At 39.7% G+C, this 13,454-nt stretch overlaps 2 protein-coding genes across 6 annotated transcripts in view; one reads left to right on the top strand and one right to left on the bottom strand.

The window, feature by feature from the left end:
* Window positions 1–6,124, top strand: part of CYFIP1 (cytoplasmic FMR1 interacting protein 1) — a 97,937-nt gene extending 91,813 nt beyond the window's left edge. The window contains exons 27-31 of one of the 2 annotated variants that reach the window (XM_017660242.3): window positions 1,305–1,377; window positions 1,912–2,006; window positions 2,685–2,923; window positions 3,358–3,505; window positions 5,308–6,124. In XM_017660242.3, coding sequence (XP_017515731.1) covers window positions 1,305–1,377; window positions 1,912–2,006; window positions 2,685–2,923; window positions 3,358–3,505; window positions 5,308–5,472 — 720 coding nt within the window. In that variant the 3' untranslated portion in view covers window positions 5,473–6,124. Of the gene's footprint in view, window positions 1–1,304; window positions 1,378–1,911; window positions 2,007–2,684; window positions 2,924–3,357; window positions 3,506–5,307 lie in introns of those variants that run through there. The other variant, XR_012127078.1, reaches the window with a different exon arrangement.
* Window positions 6,125–6,640: 516 nt separating this feature from the next.
* Window positions 6,641–13,454, bottom strand: part of NIPA2 (NIPA magnesium transporter 2) — a 44,816-nt gene continuing 38,002 nt past the window's right edge. For all 4 annotated transcript variants that reach the window (XM_017660246.3, XM_017660247.3, XM_017660244.3 and 1 more), the window contains one exon: window positions 6,641–8,711. In XM_017660246.3, coding sequence (XP_017515735.1) covers window positions 8,080–8,711 — 632 coding nt within the window. In that variant the 3' untranslated portion in view covers window positions 6,641–8,079. The remainder of the gene's footprint in view (window positions 8,712–13,454) is intronic.

The following is a 13,454-nucleotide window of genomic DNA, read 5'->3' as shown; positions in this document are numbered from 1 at the left end:
CTTTTTCTTGACAGTAGATGCGCTGTAGAGATCCTGGCATTTTAGGAGGTGGCGGCCCCTCCCATCCTGTGCAGGTGTGTGACCTTCTGGCATCGATGGACCTCTTCTATGTGTACCTAGTGTGCAGTCTCCCCTGGACCCATCTTTCAGCTTGTCCCTCTCTCCTTCCCATACACCCCCTTCCCCTAGAATGGAAGGCCTGGGGAGCAGGTCCGGGGTGTGCTGGCTGAGGTGGCTCCCGCTGTATACGTCCTGTGTGAAGAGTTCTGATGTGGCTGTTGGCCTTTGGAACGGAAGACAGGATGTAGACAGGCAGCCTTCCCTGGAGTCCTGGTGGCTGGCGGCTGACAGGCCACCACACCAGGTTTGTGTGAGGTGACAGTGGGAACACTTGATGAATAGGGAAAGTCTGCTCTTCCTCCTTGATCTCAGCTTCGCCACCACTTCAGGGCAATCCTTAGAAGGGAAAAATCTCATCAGTCAGTATATGTCCTGACTTTCTGAGAGCAGTTCCTTTGTCTTATTACTGCAGAATTACAAGATTTCGGGATGGGTGTAGAGTAGGAGACGTGATAATTCATTTTCATTGCCTGCCTGCCCTGGGCTGAGGGCACTGCAGTTTGGGGGCCTCCCTTTGGCTTAGGGGTCCTCAGACTCAGCCCTGTTCTGGACCGTCCTTGATTTAAAGTGGGTTTCTAGTTCTGAGGCCACCATGATACTGGAGGTGAGCTTTCTCTCTGCGTTGCATTATTCTGGAGAACGGGTTTTGTGTAGGGCTTTAAGGGAGTTTGTGATCGGAGCAGGTTTAGAGTGACAGCTATAAGTTTGTTTGGATACAAGGGTGGTGCTGCCCCTGTCCTTCTGCCCAGAGCCGTTTGAGAGGAGGTGCCCCTCCTCCTGCCTGTGCGGTGCTATCTTGTTATCAACTGTGACTCTCAAGAGGCTGGTAGCAAATTAACAGGGGGTTGGGAGGAGGAATTCCAGACTGGAAAACAAAGGCCACATTCAGTGCTGGTTTTGACTCATGTCAATATTTAAACTAACTAAAAGTGATTAAAATGAAAACTCTGCTTCCCCAGGTGCATAGCCACATCCCAAGTACTTCACAGCCACACGTGGCTGGTGGCTGCCTTCAGCACAGAGAACGTTCCCATCTTCCTGGAGAATTCCGTCACACTGTGCTGCTTAAAGTGTTCAGTTCACACTAAATAGCGAACACGTATCTTGTTTTTAGCACCAGATTTCTGTGTCCATCTTGCTGTGAAATAAACTTCCTAACGTGACCTTGTCTTTCTTTGTTCTAGTCTTTAGAAGAAGTCTGTGACCTGTTGCATGCAGCCCCTTTTCAGAACATTTTGCCAAGAGTCCATGTGAAAGGTGAGCCCCATGTCCCTCTGACCGGGTGGTCTAGACTATGTCCCTCTGAGCTGGTTGTCTAGACTGCCCTTTGTCTATGTGGCTGGAGAAAAGAAAGGCTGGTTTTGTTCAAGGGGAGCCAGTACAGTCTTAACTGGGTGTGATTGGTAATAGAATGTAGTTAAATACATATTGAATGATTCATATACTTAGGGCGCAGCGATGTCTTGGATGTGCTCTGGAATCACAGGGGAGACGGTGAATGTCTGGAACGAGTGGTGTGAGTTGATTATCACTGCAGCAGACAGGCACATAGGCCAGATTGCTCTCTGCCTTTGATTGTATTTGGAATTTTGATAAGTTTCAAAAAATGAATTATCAAAATCAATCTGTCAGTTCAAATTAAAATGTCCAATGAGCCATTCTTAAAAGAATTTTCAGAGAATATATATGTACAATGTTAACTTACAAGATTTTTTCATACTTATTTTGTTGACAAAGTTTAACGTTTGCAGTCGTCTTTCATAGAAAGGATAAACATTTTTTCCCCTGTAGAGGGAGAGAGACTTGATGCCAAAATGAAAAGACTAGAGTCAAAGTATGCACCACTGCACCTTGTCCCTCTCGTCGAAAGACTGGGGACCCCGCAGGTAACGTGTGCTGTCACTCCTCCAAGTGGGCAGTCCACATCAGGTCACTGGCAGGGGGTCTTGAGCGCACAGGCTGTGGGTGAGACCCTGGGCAGAGGCCTTGTGAGGTGCACAGGCTCTCGGCCTCCATGTCTCTCTGGGGCTCACAGGTGGTTGGGAGGTTGGAAGAAGCTGACACATGGGAGGTTAGAATGTCACCAGGCATGTGAGATATATGTAGTAAATGTGACTTGTTCTTGTTGTCCATCTCTTCATGAAGAAGGCTTTTTCGTAACAGAAGAACGTGAGCGTTCCCTGAGGCAGGTGTCCAGGGGGAGTTTCAGGATTCCAGAGCAGGGCTTCTCAGGCCTGGCTCTGTTGCCCTTTGGGGCCAGATCGTTTTGTGTGGTGGGAGCTGTCCTATGAATTAAGGCCTTATCCACTAGATACCACTACACCCATCCCAAGCTGTGACAACCAAAAATGTCCCCACACATTGCCAGATGTCCTCAAGAGGCAAAAATCAGTCCTGGTTTAGAATGGCTATACTTAAACCATTCTTTTTGACTGTAAAATATGTTTAAGCTTTGAAGGGATTCATGTCACCCTTCATGATGTTTACTCTCTCAGAACCAGGAGAGGTTAGGTGTCAGCAGTCCATCTCCTGCATGGCTTGTAATGTTCTGTCCTTAATCACAGCAAATTGCAATCGCGAGAGAGGGAGACTTGCTAACGAAGGAGCGTCTCTGCTGTGGCCTGTCAATGTTCGAGGTCATCCTCACTCGGGTCCGGACCTTCCTGGATGACCCCATCTGGCGTGGGCCTCTGCCCACCAACGGAGTCATGCATGTGGATGAGTGTGCTGAGTTTCACAGGCTGTGGAGTGCCATGCAGTTTGTCTACTGCATCCCTGTGGGGACACACGAGTTTACAGTGGAGTAAGTGTGTGCTCGGTGTGTGTGGAGGTGGGAGTGGAAGCTGGCTAGGCTAATACTCAAGACTGTTCCTCTGGAAATGGACTAAAAATTTGCTGAGCTGTTTAAAAAACCACATAACTGAAGGTTCTTATTTCATGCTCAGTAGGTGACTTATAGCTAATGGAAACGTAGGCAGGTCATGTGTGCATTTTTCTCAATAGGAGGTCCACAGCTTCACAAAGCCATCCTTTATGGAGGGTCCAGGATTTAAAAAACAGTTAGGAAACAGTATGTCAGCAGGACCCCAAAAAAGGTGTTCACCCAAATCAGAGATCACCTGCAGCTCAGCATTCCCTCCTGGCCCCTCCCAGCAGGTGGCCTGGCTGCTGACATCTGGAGACAGACTTGGGACAGTTAATTGCTTACTGAGCACTCATTCTACTTCTTGCTTCCAGGCAGTGCTTTGGCGATGGGCTCCACTGGGCCGGCTGTATGATCATTGTACTTCTTGGGCAACAGCGGCGCTTTGCTGTGCTGGATTTCTGCTACCATCTCCTTAAAGTCCAGAAACATGATGGCAAAGATGAGATTATCAAAAATGTGGTATGTGGAAGAAAACCTTGCACCGTATGTGGAAGTTTCACAAAAAAGCATACTTTCTGTTTATTAGAAGTTCTTTTTTCTGGGAATGTTTTTCATTCCAGTACTAAAAGCTTTTCATTTCCCAAATGAGTCTAAATATAGTTTGTAAATAAAGCAGTGTGGCAGTTAAAATGCTAATTGCTCCATTTCCCTTCTTTTCAGGGTACTGAAATCTAGTTAGAGCTTTATAGAATCTGCACTTTCAAGATGGTTGACAAACTGCTCCGGGCCTTTGGCTTCTCTTGGCTTCTCTTGGTGTTTTCAGCTGCTTTTAAGGTCTTTTAGTCTGTTTTTCTGTGGGTTCTTTGTAATGGAATTCTGGAAGATAGCCACTATCTTTTCACGTATTTTAGTTTTTCTCTGTTCTCTCCTTTCCAGACCTCAACTGGACACACATCAAAACTTAGTCTGGTCTCCATATCCCTTGCCCTATTATGTTAGTTTTCTATCACAGCTATAACAAATTGCCAGACTTAGTGGTTTAAAACAACACCCATTTATTATTTCACAGTTCTATAGGTCAGAAATGTGGTACACTGTGGCTTAGCTGGGTTCTGCATGTGTCTGCAGGTCTGTGTTCTCTTCTGGAGCCTCTGGGGGTGAATCTGCTTCCAGGCCCAGTCAGATGGTTGGTTAGATTCGGTCCCTTGAGCTGGAGGACTGAGGTCCACTTCCTTGCTGGCTATTTATAGACCATATGCCCTCTCGTGCTTTCCTAGAGGCCCCCTCCAGCTAAGGTGGGTCAAGTCCCTCTCACGTTTCTAAGCCTCCAACTTTCCTTTCTACCACGTCTTCTGTTTCTAGCTGGAGAAAATTCTCTGCTCCTAATTAAATCCGGTGTACTGAGATATCTAAGCCAGGGTACTCTCCCTATTTTCATCTGTGATCTTAACTACTTAAACAGTCTTTGCCAGGCTCCAGGGATTGAGGCACAGGCAGCTTTGAGGAGCCACTCTACCCCATTATCCAGCTCTGATCTGCAGTTTCTTTACTTTCAAAAATCGTTAGTTTATATTTAAAAGTTTAGTTTGGTTTTCCAAACTTTGGTGCTAATTAATTGTATCTTCATTTTCTTCCATTTTTGTTTCTGTACACATTTTATGCATTTTATGTTCTACATTTTTTATTTCTAGTGTATGAGGCAAAATGTTTCCTTGTGTGTTGGAGTTTTCATTTGCCAGCTCCTGACTGAATTTAATTTGGATTGCTTTTCTCCCAAGATTTTCATTTGCTTTTCATCTCTAAGGCTGTTACCAGCTTGGGACCACTGTAGCCTAATTAGAGGGTCCTGGCTTCACAGAGAGTGTCTGGTTTGCTCACAGCCCAGGCTGCCTCATCCCACCATTGCCGGGGCATCTGCTTTTACCTCCTTGGTTTGGGTTTGTGTGTTGGTATAGCAAAAGGGTCTGTCAAAACATCTTGCCCACAATAACTGTCTAAAAACTTGTATTATTAGATTACTGGTCTTCCCCCTCTGGCCATATTATCTTCATTTTATATTCTCAGCTTTCAGCACACAGTAGGTTCTTACTACCTGTGTGTTCAATGAATTTAAGTTGTACAAGTGAGAGCATCTATAGGTAGTAGCATGGAACCAACAGAAAAATTGGTTTAAGTGCAAAATATATTCACTGTTCCAGTAGCTGCATTAGAGAAATAGTATGTATGTCAAAAGTCTGCTTTTTTGAGAAACTATGGAAATCCTGGCACCTTGAAATACAAAGAATAAATGTACAAGACAACATCCTAATTTTAACTTGCAGCCTTTGAAGAAGATGGTGGAGAGAATTCGCAAGTTCCAGATTCTAAATGATGAGATAATCACTATCTTGGACAAATACCTGAAGTCAGGGGATGGAGAGAGCACGCCTGTGGAGCATGTCCGTTGCTTTCAGCCACCTATCCACCAGTCCCTGGCCAGCAGCTGAGGGCGCGCACATCACCTGTTTTTGAAGAGTTCCAGTACTGATTGCATTTAATAATTATAATAAGGGCATGTTTTTCTTTACATGAACTATTTAGTGAGATTTTTAGGACTATTTTTCACTATCTCTGTACCTGTTAAGGGGGGAAGCTTTTCAATCTTAAAGCTTAATTTTATAAAATTGACTTATTTTTCTAGAATAAAATTGTATATGTTTTGGTAACTACAAAGTCTGAGAATATTGGCTGCTGGCTGTTGCCATCATGTTCTTACAAAATTGTTCGCATTTTTCTGTGGAATGTTCTAATAGCTCTGTCATAAAGTGCTGTTGAGGTTCATCCACACTTACCCCTTAGCAAAGGATCAGTAATGTGGAGGGAAAATTCAATTTATGGACCTTAAGCCCTTAAGCAAGAAACTTAATACCAGCTAATTGTAATAAAATCCATTACTGATTAAAATAAAGTTCAGTGATTACTTACTTAGCTTTTGTTTAGAACTTCTCTGATTGTGCCTTTTATCAGTAACCTTTTTTAAGTCATTGTTCCCTTCCCTTTTTTGTATATTTCAGAAAATACTTAACTTGATTCCTTTGCTTCTCCTAAGTTTAACTTGTGAGGTGTCAAAGGTTACAGAAATAAAACTAATGAAACCTACTTGTAGCCATTAATTCACTGTGACTGCACACGGGCATGGGCAATGTGCTTTCTCTGCCTACTTGCGTGCACAGACCTGGCCTGGCCCAGGAGGTCTGGTCTAGTCACCTGCAGCCGTGGGAGGGAGGAAGGGACAAGATGACAACAGGACAAACTTCTGTATGGTCTCGGAAATGTAGCACCCAAGTCCAAGATCATACATGCTACCAAAAGTAAACTCTGAACTGTTGCATTATACTGTTAAAACAACACTGAGTTACATGAAGTAGAACTATTTTTTTTTTTTTTTTTACAAAAAGTTAACCTAAAAATGTTGCTTCTGGTAAAGTAGGTAACCCTGGGGCCAGCATTCTACTGGATTAACAGGTAGTACCTGTACTCACCTTATACTCAAAGTATATGCTGAAAAATGATTACTAATGACTGAATTTGTTACCTATATTACTGAGTGAGTTTTATAAGACTTCTTTTAGAGTCAAAATGTAGTGAACACGTACAAGATAGTTTTACATGACGTAAAGTGTTATATAAGAAGAATTTATTAACCTGTGCAGTCTCAAAGAGGGCACTGTCAACACTAGGGGGTGAAAATTGGTTTACTCTATTATGTACAAAGCATAGATACAGTACATAAATATACCATCTAACTGTGGTATTAAAACTGCACGAGAGAGGCAGAAAAAGTGTCCAAAAAGGCTCCAGAGGGTCAGTAATAAAATACTGAGAAAAGGAATTTATTTCATAAACTTGGAGATTGTCACCTCTGCCCTGATAACAGCAATGGGAGCTGTGGGACATCAGTGCTACCACCAAGGGAGAGTCTTGCACCCCAAACGAGGACAGTGAGATGCTGGTGGTGGCTGGTTACACAGCAAGGTCAGGCTGTGAGCTGGGGTGGGAGCAGCCTGGGAACAAGCCTGTGTTCTTCCTACAACCTGGACAGAAATTCTCAATTTTTTTAAAGGCTACTTAACTGCTGATATAGGTTTTGAAGCTGGATGGAATTCACTGTAGTATGCTACTTTTTTGCATACACCTGAATTTTCTGTAAACATTTTTTGCATGGACTTTTTAAAAACCAAATACATATAGTGCCTAAATGAAATATTCAAACAAAGCAAAATACTTTTGGTACAAAGAAACCATGTTTTACAAACACCTTGTTTGTTCTAAGCATTCAGACTTAGAAGAGAACTTTGTTTCAATTTGTCTTTTTATTATAACATGAGCTGAATTTAAGAAATTACCCTAGTCTTCTGAATTTATTTCCCAGAGTTATTAGATCTTAATGACAATGTAAATTATTACGAAAATATATTGAAAAGTACAAGAGCTGATGTAAAATGGTAATCAAGGATCCAAGTGCCAAGGGATTAGAGTAACAGAAGGACAAGAGGCCATCTAGGAAAGTCATCCAATGTGTGTGGTGACAAGTCACAGCCTCAGAAATATTTCGGGGTGATTTCCTACCCATTTTGTTTTATAAATGACTTTCCTTCATAACAAAATTTTCTTAGACTAATTTCAAAATTAATTCTTCAAGTAGGTCATTCTTTATAAACCACAGGGTAACATATTGGTATAACTTTTCTTTTTAAAATGGTCATGGATTGATGATGGAGTGGGAGTGACAAATGTACATTTCAGACTTTTCATCACCAATGAAACAATCATTTTTATAGACTGTCAGTGCATGTAAGATTTTGGTGAAGGAAAATTTAAAATACCTCTATAATAATACAATGTTAATATAAATTGGCCAGAGAATGAGGTCATTTTAGTGAGCTACCATCATTTAAATATAAGAAAAGTTAATTTCTTGGTCCAATTAGTGAAAACCTTAAAAGATTGTCTCTACAGAACACTATTTGAGAACAATGCTTTTTCAGACACATTCTTATATTCAAGTTCACTTTATAACACAATTGTAGATTAACCTTTTAATTACAACTTTCTTAAAAAGCTGTCAGATTTCCATTTCTTCGGGAGACGTTTTCACCAGTGTGTTGTTCAATTCCACAGGTTAAGCTTTCTTCAGTATTAAGAGCTTCATACATATTAGAGAGATTGCCATTCATTGCTTTTTCATCTTTTCGAAAAGACACAGGCAGATTTGCTAGACTAAAGCTGATGTCTTTAAAGGCATGCAACAAAAATATTCCCACAATGATTGTAAAGAAGCCACTCAAAGTACCGATGATATCATCAACAGGCATATCTTGCCACTCCTTAAAAAGAATAGCTGAACAAGTTAAAACTGATGTTGTAAAGAATACGTAATATATTGGAGTCACTATGGAAGTATTGAATATATCAAGGGCCCTGTTCAGGTAATTAATCTGTGTGCTCACACAGACTATAAGGCTCAGCAGCAGAATCCAGGCCAAGGGATGTCGCAGCACAGGCTTTCCAGCGAACAGCTCTTTGATAGCAATGCCCAGGCCCTTAACACAGGAGACTGAAAATGCTCCAATTACAGAGCAGATTGTTATATACACAAGAATGTTTGTCTGTCCATGGCGAGGTCCCACCACAAAGATTAATATCAAGGACACAATGACCACAAGTGTTGCAAAGACCACAAAACCTAGAGGAGGCAAAGAAAAGTTACAGTCAAGTGTTTAAGAACTAAAAGAACAGAATACAAAACAAAATATTAACATGATAGGAAAGAGAAAAGATGTGGCCCTAAAATAAAAGTCTCTTTCACTGTCCAAAGACATACTGATAAAAATTTAGTTAGATGTACACACTGGAAGATGAAACTATGCTTCACATTCACAACTGTTACACCACTAACATTTTAAAAGTAGTATTATAGGCCTCATGACAATTATATCAAAGAAAATGGAATCAGGTTGATTCACAACCATGGATTCTAGAATATCTATTTCCCATCCTTTGCTCTAACTCCCAAGGACAAGAACAACCAGAAATTAATGGACAGAAGTCATAAGATGGCTAACAAGTTATACATGCTTAAAAAACAAGAATTACAAATTAAGTTTGTCCTGAAAGGAGTTAAGTTTTTAAAAATATTTAGGGACAACCACTGGGATAAATAAATCAATGAGAGAAGTTAAATACTGTCAGGGTTCTGGTTGCAAGCAGACAATTGAAGCCAATGTGATGAAGCTAACAACTGTGTAGCACCCTGGACCAGGTATTTTTCTCAGCAACTTGCACTGATTAACTAATTTAATCTTCACAAATACAGATAGTATCATCTACCATTTTAAGGCAAGAAAGCTGAGGCATGGAAGTCACATGAATTCACTGTTAACTCTTAGAAGTATGCTAAAAATAAGAAATAGGCCTTAATTTAAGGAAACAAGTACAGAAAACAACAACAGGTAAGGAAATGATAGCAACATTATGGAAGCCAGAAAGCAGAAGATGGCAGACATAACAGATCCAAGAAAGCTGCACTTCACATCAGCAGTGATCACAGATTAGAAAGTGACAGTTTGCAGCACAAACTGTGTTCACTCAAAAGATACAAAGTACCTCTGGAAAGGCATGAAGGGAAGACTGAGATTAAGAGGCCTGGCTCAAAGTTCATTCAAGAGGCAGTGAGAGAGGATTCTGGAAAGATGGCAAACTGTGATAACCTCCTCCCACATACACACCGAGGCAGTAACTACATCCAACACAACTATGAATGACCTGAAGACCAGCATAAATGCCACAGCTGCTGACAGAGAAGGTCACATTGAGAAAGGTAAAAAGGGCAGAGCTACAATCAATTAGGATGCAACCCCTTTCCCCATCCTAACCCGTAAGTGGGAGGGAGGGAGGTACCAGGTTGGAGGGGGGAGATAAACTCTACACAACTGGCATGTCAGACCCTGGGGATTTGTACCTGTTAGATGAGCTCCCACAGTGTCTGGGTTTGAAAATCAGCTGGGCTGCACACCCACATATATTAAATATCTGCACATCCACATACACTAAATTGCTGGAAGAAAAAAACCTACAACTAAGAATACCCAGGGACTACTTTTCAGAACTGAAGGTGCAATAGTTTTCCAATAAAAACAAAAGTTAAAGAACTTCATGGACTGGCCTTACATAAATGTTAAAGTAGAAAAGAAAAGGTCATAACTACAAGTAAGATTGGAAAAAATTTTCACTGGTAAACATGGTAAAAGACTTATAAACAGCACTTATAAAGATAGTATGCAGCTCAAAAGATGAAGGTAAAGTCAATTATATACACAAAAATTGGCTAAGGGATACACAAATATGTAAATTATGTCATCTACATAAAAGTGAGTAAAAGTAATGCTTTTAGAATATGTTTGAACTTAACTGACCAACAACCTAATATACACTGCTATATATGAAAACTGCTATATATGAACCTCATATAGTAACCACAAACCAAAAACCTAGAATAGATACACAAAAAATAGAACAGAATCTAAGCCTAACATTAAAGCAAGGCACCAATTATAAGGGAACAGAGCAAGAAAGAATATAGTAACAGGGAAGAACTACAAAAACAACCAGAAAATAATAAAATGGCAGTAAGTCCATAACTATCAATAATTCCTTTAAATGTAAATGGATTAAATGCACCAATCATAAGACACAGGATGGCTGAACAAGACTCACCTATGTGCTTCCTACAAGAGAATCACTTGAGACCTAAAGACACAGACTGAAAGTTAAAGGATGGAAAAAGATACTCCATGCACACTGAAAAGGATCAGAGGCTGGGGTAACTATTTACATCCGACAAAGCAGACTTTAAAACAAAGACTGTAACAAGAGACAAAGAACATTACATAATGATAAAGGATTCACGTCAGTAAGAAGACATAATAATTGTAAATATCTGCACACCCAAGAAAGCACCTAAATATGTAAAACAAATGTTAACAGACTTAAATAGAGAAACTGACAGTAATAAAGTAATAGTAGGGAAACTTATCAGTGGATAGATCACCCAGACAGAAAATCAGTAAGAAAACAATGGCTTTTGAATGGCATACTAGACCAGATGGACTTACACAGGTCATTCTATCCAAAAATCAGCAGAATACACACTCTTTTCAAGTACACATGTAACATTCTCTAGGATAGATCACATGTTAGGCCACAAAGTAAGTCTCAATAAACTTAAGATTAAAACCATCAAGCATCTTTTGGACAGGTGTATGAAACTAGATCAGTCACAAGAGAAAAATGAAAAAAGCACATGGAGGCTAAACAACATACGACTAAGCAACCAATGGGTCAATAAACAGGAAAACAAAAAATACCGGGAGACAAAAACAGAAACACAAAGGTTCAATATCTTTGGGATGCAGCAAAAGCATTTCTAGAGGGAAGTTTATAGCTATTTAAGACTACCTCAAGAAACAGGAAAAATACCTCAAACTATCTAACCTTAACCTTACAACTAAAGGAACTAGAAGAACAACAAAACCCAAAGTTAGTAGAAGGAATATTAAGATTCACAGTGAAAATAAATGAAATAGAGACTAAAAACCCAACAGAAAAAAAAAAAAATCAATGAAACTAAGAACTGCTTCTTTGAAAAGATGAATAAAATGGAAAAACCGATACCTAGACTCATCAAGAAAAAAAGTTTAAATAAAATTAGAAAACAAAGAAAAGTTAAAACTGACACCACAGAAATTCAAAGAACTTTAAGAGAATTAAATGAAAATTATATGCCAACAAATGGGACAAGATTCCTAGAAACATAAAATCTCCCAAGACTGAATCAGGGGGAAAGAGAAAATCTGAAAAGACTGATTACTAGTAATGAAACAGAATTGGTAATTTAAAAACTCCCAAGAAATGGAAGTCCAGTAGCACATGGCTTTGCAGATGAATTCTACCAAATATTTAAAGAAGAGCTAATACCTATCTTTCTCAAACTATTTTTTAAAAAAAAGAGGAAGGAATGCTTCCAAACTCATTTTATGAGGTCAGCATTATGCTGGTACCAAAACCAGAGACACAAGAAAATTACAGCACAATATCCCTGATGAACAAAGATCCCTGTTCTCAACATAAAATCCTCAACAAAATATTGGCAAATGGAACTCAAAAATATATTAAAAGGCTCATTCACTATCACAGGTGGGATTAAATCCCAGGGATGCAAGGATAGTTCAACATCTGCAAATCAGTGTTATGCACATTAACAAAATGAAGGGAAAAAATTACATTATCGCCTCAATAAATGCAAAAAAGCATCTGACAAAACAATGTCCATTCATGATAAAAACTCTCAACAAAGTGGGTATAGAGGGAACAATACCTCAACATAATAAAGCCCATACATGATAAAACCACAGCTAACACCACAGTTGATGGCTAAAAGCTTTTTCTCTAAAATCAGGAACTAGACAAGGATGTCCACTCTCACCTCTGTTATTCAACGTAGAGCTGGACATAGCCACAGCAATCAGAAAACAAGAAGAAATACAAGGTATCCAAATTGGTAAGGAGGGAAGTGAAATTGTCACTATTTGCAGATTACAAGACAGTATATTTTGAAAACCCTTAAGACCACTAAAATAGTAAATTCAGTAAAGTCACAGGATACAAAATCAGTATACAGAAATCTGTGGTGTTTCTATACAAGTAATGAACTGGCAGAAAGAAAAAAATTATTCTATTGCATCCAAAAGAATAAAATATCTAGGAATAAATTTAACCAGGGAGGCGAAAGACTTGTATTTTAAAAACTGTAAGATACTGATAAAAGAAACTGAAGATGACACAAATAAATGGAAAGATATACCATGTTCATGGACTGTAAGAATACTGTTAAATTATCCATATTACCCAAAGCAATCCTTACTTCAATGCAATCCCTATCAAAATACTATGGTATTTTTCACAGAACTAGGACAAATGATCCTAAAATTTGTATGGAACCAGAAAAGAGCACAAACAGCAAAGCAGGCTTGAGAAAGAACAAAGCTGGCAGTATCACATGCCCTGATTTCAAAGTATAAGACAAAGCTACAGTAATCAAAACGGTAGCTCCACCACAATAAAGGAGCAAACCTCAGGATTCAAGAGACCAAAAAAAAAGAAGTGAAGGGGATCTTACAGGATGCTGATACATGAAAATCCAGGATGACAACTGTGCTGGGAGCCTCGGACCCAGTCTAGATTGAGGCCACATGTGGCTCTGAGAGAGATTTACAGGAGCTGTAACTTCAGAAATAGCTAATGTGTTTCAAAGTACTGAGAGCTGAGAGTAGAATTAGACCACTGGGGAAGAGTTTCAGAATGGACTGAAAAATTCATAGAAAACAAAGCAAACAAGATCATTAGTAGGTGAGGAAAAATCTAAGTCAAA

Source organism: Manis javanica, chromosome 18 (assembly GCF_040802235.1).
Source record: "Manis javanica isolate MJ-LG chromosome 18, MJ_LKY, whole genome shotgun sequence".
NCBI classification, from domain to species: domain Eukaryota; kingdom Metazoa; phylum Chordata; class Mammalia; order Pholidota; family Manidae; genus Manis; species Manis javanica.
Note: the sequence above shows the minus strand (reverse complement) of the source record. Positions and strands in the feature narration are given on the sequence as shown.